Source organism: Pterocles gutturalis, unplaced genomic scaffold (genome assembly GCF_000699245.1).
Source record: "Pterocles gutturalis isolate BGI_N339 unplaced genomic scaffold, ASM69924v1 scaffold10890, whole genome shotgun sequence".
Taxonomy (NCBI): domain Eukaryota; kingdom Metazoa; phylum Chordata; class Aves; order Pterocliformes; family Pteroclidae; genus Pterocles; species Pterocles gutturalis.
Genome location: NW_010138266.1, coordinates 23,642 through 31,599, shown reverse-complemented (window position 1 = coordinate 31,599; position 7,958 = coordinate 23,642). Strand labels below are relative to the sequence as shown.

The 7,958-nt window shown below is 36.9% G+C and overlaps 1 protein-coding gene across 2 annotated transcripts in view; it reads right to left on the bottom strand.

The window, feature by feature from the left end:
- Positions 1-240: 240 nt before the first annotated feature.
- Positions 241-7,958, bottom strand: part of RCBTB2 (regulator of chromosome condensation (RCC1) and BTB (POZ) domain containing protein 2) — a 30,001-nt gene continuing 22,283 nt past the window's right edge. For both annotated transcript variants that reach the window (XM_010082928.1, XM_010082927.1), the window contains 4 exons: positions 7,504-7,630; positions 4,357-4,493; positions 3,612-3,742; positions 241-403 (listed from right to left, as the gene is read on the bottom strand). In XM_010082928.1, coding sequence (XP_010081230.1) covers positions 263-403; positions 3,612-3,742; positions 4,357-4,493; positions 7,504-7,630 — 536 coding nt within the window. In that variant the 3' untranslated portion in view covers positions 241-262. The remainder of the gene's footprint in view (positions 404-3,611; positions 3,743-4,356; positions 4,494-7,503; positions 7,631-7,958) is intronic.

Here is a 7,958-nt window from a genome sequence, read left to right as displayed (position 1 = left end):
TTAAGTGGGAACGGGTAGTTAATGTATTAGATTTTTGCTGGTAAATTCTGACCATTGGCAATGAATGCTCACCATACATCCATGCTGTAGCCATCTTTACAAAACCTATATGTTACCAGACTTTTACACATTTCCTAAGCTGATGGACACCAAGTCTTTCTTTCCAAACCTTTGCACATTCTGACCATGGATAAGTTCTCCAAAGGAGAAGTATTCCCAGGAAGGAAGAGGACGTGCTCTTCAGCTTGGTGGTCGTCAGACCTCAGTTTCGGAATGCTCCCACTCGGCTTGCTTTGCTAATGAAGTTTTTCAGGAGGTCGTGGTCCATTTCTGCAAAGCCTTGAGTTTGTGTAACAACAGTTAAATGGTTTATGCAAAATCTGAAGCAAAATTCTTCCAAGTCCTAGGAATAAATTGAGGTAATTTGTAACATGAATGACTGATAGCAAAATTATTATTTTTTCTGTTTCAAATCTGTCATTTAATTAGCAGAGAATATACAAGTTTTTTCACAGTTACTAATCCCTTTTCTGATCAGTTTGATTAGATCCCAAATGACAGGATGAAATTTGTTCATACAAACTATTCAATAAACCCCTTCCGAGAAAACAGGAGTAGGCACCTAAATCAACTCTAGAACTCCACCACATTTGCTGAGCTCATTATTAATGTTATTAATGTTATTAATGCTGAGTTATTAATAACTGAAGCCATCAACTTTCTCCACATAAAACTACTAGAGCATCAGTAACTCCTTTCTTTTCCTCCTTGCACTAAATTCAGAAGTGGTCCTGTGAAAAACAGCAAATATCCTAGTCTTGCTGAAAATAAAAGCAAAATATGACGTAACATTCAATGATGCTTGCTTAACACAAACTGGATGTTAGGATACATGTGTCTTTCATGGCAAACCTAGGAACTGGGATTCCTAGATAGCAAAAGTGGTTCTGTCCTGTACCGATGTTGCTCTAACAGGATGTTCAGACGTTCAGCACAGGATAGGTACAAGCCATTATGCCATGCAACCATGATTCACACAGCAAATTTTGCCCACTCAAACTCCTCACAATAGCAGCAATCCTTCTCTCCAGGTACTGGGTCAATCCCTTTTAGCTGGTGCCTATGCAACAACTTGCTGTTGAAGGAAAATGAATTACTTTCTGCAGAAAGCAGAGCTAGAACCATCAGCAACGCAAGTCTAAATTGGTGGTATGATCCATAAACTCTTCAAGAGTTACAGCAAAAAAAGGTCTCTTAATCTATGCCAGTTTTATTCTATGTTAACTACACAAACATTTCTGCCAGGGCATAATAGCAGAAAGAAATTTATCAGAATACATGTACGTTTCCCTTTGAAATCTTTTCCTTAGATTGAATGTTTCAAGTCTATTGCCCCCGTCAAGATGTACCTAAAGCTTTAACAGATGGCAAGCAGCATAAAATATCCTTTAAAAAGAAATAAAGTAGCAACAATGCACAGAAGCAAGTCATCTCTCTCATCAAAAAGTGCTGAAAAAGCAAGAAAATTAATGGGAATAGAAGAAGAAATAAAAACCACAGAAGAAATAAAAAAATGTAGAAGAACAATGTAGAAGATCAATGACACTGACAGCTTAAGTTTTCCTTTTTTTTTTTCTTTCTTTTGCAGTGTTCACATTTAATGACAAAAATTGAATTAATTCTATCTTTTCAAACTTCCAAAATATCAGGCTTTTCTCATAATCCTTCTTTGGACAGTTTTCTGCTGAAGTGCTGATACACTACACATGGTTCTCAAACCAATTTTTACTCTATTAATGTAGTATGCCAGAAGATCCTGTCTTATTTCACAATTCCATAGACAGAGACTATCCCATGTCTTTGATAAAGACATCTTTGCCACTCTTCTCTGAAGCAGTTCTACTATATCCCTTTCTGAGTAATGGATGCAAGGAGGAGGGTGACAATGCACTCCAGAGTTTGGCACATGCTGCAGCCTGGGCAGGTGAACCAATTCATCATCCGATGATTGTGTTAAAATACTATATGTTTTAAAATTGTACTAGGTATACAGAATAAAACACTGAATCATAGAAGGGAGAGGAGGATAACATATATTTAGTCATCTAGCCAATCCCTTTTATTGTGTTTCAGCCATTATAAACTCTAGTACTTTGTCCAGGCCAGTTTTACTACTTCACAATACACCTAAATGTTTGTTTAACTACTTCATCTGACACAGGTCAACTAAAGGCAATTCTACTTTGAAGATGTTAAAAACTGTTGAAAAGCTTGTAAGAGGAGAAACTCCAGAGTAAACTTTTAATGAAAACCGCTGCTGTTGGGAGAATCCAATCATTTGGTCCTCCCTTCCTGTCCAGTCTTCCCTGATATGCTGGGCTTCTCCCACCACAACACGCTGAAAGTATAATTCCTCTCTGCCTTGTAAGGGGCAGCTGATCATCTCATTATCTACTCCTCTGATGTTATCACTCTTCCAATTTACAAAACTCACTGACTTCCAGCCTCCTCTTTGCAAGTCCTACACAAATTCATCTCACTTAGTACGCTGCCACCATACAACACAGACTATTGCAACATTTTTAACTATTTTTTTTTGTTTCAGTTCCTTCTTTCTACTCACTTCCTATACCTGGAACTGTTTCTCAATCCATTCTATTACACTTCTAGTCTCTCCTGCTTTAAAACATCATCCTACATTTTGCAGCCAGGCAAAAGCAAAAACTAAGTATTTTTAAAAACATTGACACCAGCTACACATTTTGGCTCTTCTAATAGGCAGTCTTCTTTGTTTGGCTATATTAATTTTATTCTTATAAAGCAGAAGAAATCTTGAACAGAAACATGAGGACTTCTCAACTAAGATGCACGGTTATAACAACAGCTACTAAGTCTAAAATACATACACAGACTTCTTGAATAATAAAAGCCACCACATCATTATTTCCACAATCAGCATACCACTAAGTTGTTGAGAAAAGGAAAACAGCTTTGAAAGTATTTGTCTGTTTACAAAAAAAGTGCTTGCAGTACTGCTGATAACAGGTTGAGTGCTAGTGAAACATTCCAGAGCCAAGGGCAGACCAGATGACAGGATATGGTGAGAGGAATAACAATAGGTAATTTGTTGCATGTCAGCACGATTCATTGTAAACAACGTGGCAAAAGTGGATTTTTATATAAGCACAAGGGTAAATAGGGAGGGAATTTACCTGTAAATACCCACTGCCTGTAAAAGGCAGTACCAGGATGACTGTACCAGACACCAACAGACAAAACGATCAGACAGAGAGCTTGGGAAGTGAACAGACAGTGCAAAATCCAAAGGTGGAGAAGCAAAAGGCAGTGAGACATTTGCATGCGATGCCATGCGAGATGACAAGGCAGGAAGCAGATTAAGAATCTGATTCACAGGTGCAAGCCAAAAGGCCAGGAAGAGAACACTAGTAGCTGCCTTTTTTTACAGCTTAAAAAGCAGAAAACAAGCGTCTGAAAAGCCAGGAAGGGAAACTGCAGTAATCATGCCTCATCAGGTAAATGCATTTATGTTTATATTAAACAGCTTCATTTCTCAGAAAACAACCGATTGCCTGAAGAGAAGTTCTCCTTACCTCAGCTTCATATTTGACAGCGGCGGAAAGAAGAGCAATGGCATTCTCTTCACAAATGCCTTGTTTGATTGTTTGCTGGCAAAGCTTTTTCAATCTGTTTTCTCTATAAAGTGTTGCCAAATCTAGCAATCCTGTGAAAATTCATACATCTTTAAGTATCCTGGTGCAAAACATATATATTTATTTTCAAATTAATCAACTGCTCGATTGTTTTAGCTTGAATTAATCTAAGACTTGTTCTGTTCCTCCCCCTCCTCCAGATGACGTGTGCATTTTTAAAGGTCCTGAAAAGACACATCAAAAAAGGACCCTTTTATTACTATGCAAGTGTTCTGTCTTCTTGTTCACTGTGTTGGGTCTCATCAATTAGTGACTTACATCCTCTAAAATTCAGGTGGGGAACAGCTCCCTTTTCATTCATGATCAAGTTTACACAGCTACTCAAATAGAAAAGTTTTAGTATGGCATTCGTGCCTTTTTAAGAAAAAATAGTTCTTAATATGGGAAACAATGAGTTCTTTTTTAACCTCTTCCATCTTTGATCTTAGTGCATCCCCACCACTCATTCTCCTTGGGCATGTTTCCTGCTACTGTATCCTTTCTTCCTGACCCCTGCCATTGACACCTGCCAAACTCAAGATTTAAGTGCTAATAAAACTAAAATTAACAGGACCTGTTTTCCTCACCCTGTTATGACACACAAATCCAACAGCAACCTAGAGTTATTTCCATTTACAGCAAATACCTATTGCATCTTCAGGAGGGAGCCTAATGCTGTCTGTGTACAGGTATTCCAGGAAGGCTCGGTAAACAGGATAAGAAAATTCATTCATTTCTATAATTTCATCATCATTATTCAATATGGAACGAAAATGTTCACACCTACAAAACATGAACAAAGAGTGTATACTGTAAAGAGTTAACCTTGAAAGATGAGCTGGAACAAGAAGTTTGTAAAAAAAAAAAAATTAAAAAAAAAAAAAAATCAGTCATGACAGACTAACTACACAACCATAAACGCTGGGTACATGATTTCTTGGTTTGAACACGCTAATTTCTTTAAGCCTTATAAGGCCTATAAGCCTTATATATATAATTCAGAATTTTCCTTTATTTCTGTTATTAATATTTTATAGTAGGCTCCATTTCTACTTACAATATCTTTAAGGATGGTCCATTTGTTTTTGATGTCATTTTCTTAAATATGCTATACATTAATTATGAATTTTATTACCTGGCTTGCAACAGACAACTCTCACATTTAACATGATCTAGTGAGGAGGGAAATCATTAATATTTTAGATAACACTTATTCCAGTGTCAAGAGTCCATACGCAATTTAGTGTTAGATTTAATCATTATACTGAAGGATTAAAACATTTAAAGTGACGTCACTCTCACACAGATCTTTCATCACCTTTTTCTTGTAAATCCGAATATTTTCTTGACAGAGAAGATACAAACAAGGAAAAAGCACTGCCTTTGATGGCTATACTCTGCAGCTTACAACTCACTGTAACCTACTGCTCCCTAAAATCCTGCAACATTTGAATTGTTTTCAAAATTTTTGCTGATGCAAATGAACATCACAACCTCAGATAACTTTTCCTGTAACAGCCACAATTTAGTTGAACTCTTTTATACTATACTACTTACTTTCTAACTCTCCCACATCAGAATTTGCTTTTCTTTTACTAAAACTTTTACATAAAAGGTAGGTTGGTTTCCTTTTAATATCTCTGGGACACGCCTACATTGTAAAGACATCATAACTGAAATACCAATGAAATATAATTATTTATTTTATCATTTAACTTTTTCACATTTGATTATAGTGGTTAAAGATTTTTTTTCTTAGTATTTTTTAATAAAATAACTAAACCTCAAGTCAAATTCTGAAAGAATTAGAAAGTCATTATCTAGCTTCTGCCACATCTTTTACCACATTCTGGCATTGGATGAGGCAGACCAAACCCCATTGCTTTGTTTCCCAGAGCCTCATGTGAAGTGGTGATGACCATGCTCTCCATCCAGCTGTGGAACAGACCTTGGGAATGGTCTGTCGCCCCAATAGCACCACACAAAACTAAAAAGTCAGAGAGAAAGTGGTGCACATTGGTCCCTTCAAAATAAATAAGTAAATAAATAAAAATCATCCTTTAGTCTCCAAAGTATTTTGGAGTGACTCGGCCTTTGGAGTGCCCCCCACCCTCCCTCCCTCCCTGTCTCAGTAGACACAGACCAGACACCTAATTTTGGCTGTCTAAATGCAGAGCAGATGATCCCACCCCCATACCATATGTATCTGTTTCTGGAAGCAGTATGTTGCTTGTGCCCCCGCCCCCCACCTCTCGCTGAGCTGGGCCTTGCCCTGCCATTTCACCACCATCATAAGCTAATAACCACCAACAATATGGTCTAGTTCAACAGCAGGCATAGAACAAGATGGAAAAAAGTCTTCATAAGTGGTAAAGAAATGACTGGATAACGAATGGGAACTTGTACCAGCACTGCAGGCTGAATGCTGCATGACTACCACGTTAAATACATTATCCTCTGACCCAGTTGCATCATGAGACTATAAGGCTTAAAGAAAATATTAATTCTACAGGCTGTCCTCGATACTTTATTATTCCTATATATTATTTTGACAATGCCATAAATTTGAATTCATTTTAGAATTAGATACATTTCCTTCCCAGAATGTGACATAATCTGAGAAAAGTAGAGAAAAAAAAAAGAAATAAGGAAAAATTACATATAGTCTGATTATCAGGTAAAAGAACATCAGAATCATTTTGGGAATACACAAGATTTGAAGTGGTATCTGATGAAGGACACATGGAGTTCCAAACAAAGAGGGTAGACTATAGGTGCAAGTGTAATGTACAAGTAATGAAACCAGCAAAGGGAAGAAAGCAGTAATATATGTAATTGGAGTAGTAAGAGGAGAGCAGAAAAGACCAAAAAAAGGGCAGGCTAGAATTAACAAGGAACTTTACCTTTATGCAGTAATATACAAAAAATCACTAATGGGACTCGGGAACAAAAGTAGGAAGACAGAAGTGATAAGCAGGATGTGATAGCCAAGCATTTTGAGAAAGAAAACAGCAAAGAGAAAAAACTATTGTAACAATGGGAAGGATGCAGCAGAAGCAGTTAGAAAGACAGAAGAGATCTAAATAAGTGTCTCTAGAATATCCTAGTAGATACTGCATCAGCAATAACAAACTAATCTCTGCATGTTAATAACAATGTGATTACTCTGTAGATCTGTGTATGTCAAATCTCTCAGTAAAGTGGTGTTAACTTGCAAAAAGCTGTAAAAACAAAGACAAGTCACCTGAAAATTCAAATTTGCTGATAAGAATGCTTAAAACAAATAGGATTAGAAATCTGACAAAAAAGCTAAAAAAAAAAATAATCTGGAGAGCATCTACAGAAGTTGCTAAAATGACTGAAGGGTCCTGTGGAAGGAAAGAAAGGCAAGAATAAACACAAAACCCTCAAATCATTCCAGGAGGAAGCCAAGCACATAAAGAGGGAAAAACTGATTCAAACTACTGGGAAGGCAGCAGAAAGAAGTGAGCCTTTTCCTCAGCAGAAAAAGGTTATTAGAAATCAGGGTCGAGGCCGTTTAGGGAGCACAAAGGAGGATATATGTCAGAGGGAAGTGATGAAAAGGCTGGTAGTAAGCAGCATGTTTGGTAATTCAAAGCATCAAGGAAATGAGGAAAACAGAGCAACAGTGAAGAATAGCAGGTGAATCCCAGGGCTGAAGGAAAGGGGAGTTTTGTAAAAAATAGTCAAGAATTTTTAGCAGTAATCACTCAGCACAGTGGACTACACTATACAGTTTAGCTTATATTAAACTATACAGTTTGCGCCTTACCTAATTTTGAGAAGAACTTTATGAACATGAATGTATTTTCCATCCACTAGAAACTTCAGGTCTGCAGTTTCAGGGTTGTCAAATTCCTTCTTTAGTGACTGAGCTACTGTTAGATGGTCATCAGGCTCTACAATAAAAAGGGAAATGAATAGCAAGGAGTAAGTAATACAAGTATCTCTCATTATAACATCCTGGGTATCTGCTGGCAATGAATACCCTTAATAAACACGATATCTCTTTAAGGCTAATAAAAACCCCAGCAGACTATGTGTTCAGTATGAACCCCCAGAAAAGCAAGTAAAGGGCAGCTTTCTTCAGTCCTTACTAGTTTTCTACTCCAAAAATATATCCCTATTGAAATAAAAATAAGTCCTCATCTATATAAGGCTGGAAATAAGTCCTCATCTATATAAGGCTGGAAAAATATTTAACATAGTCTCAGATGTTTAATGTTG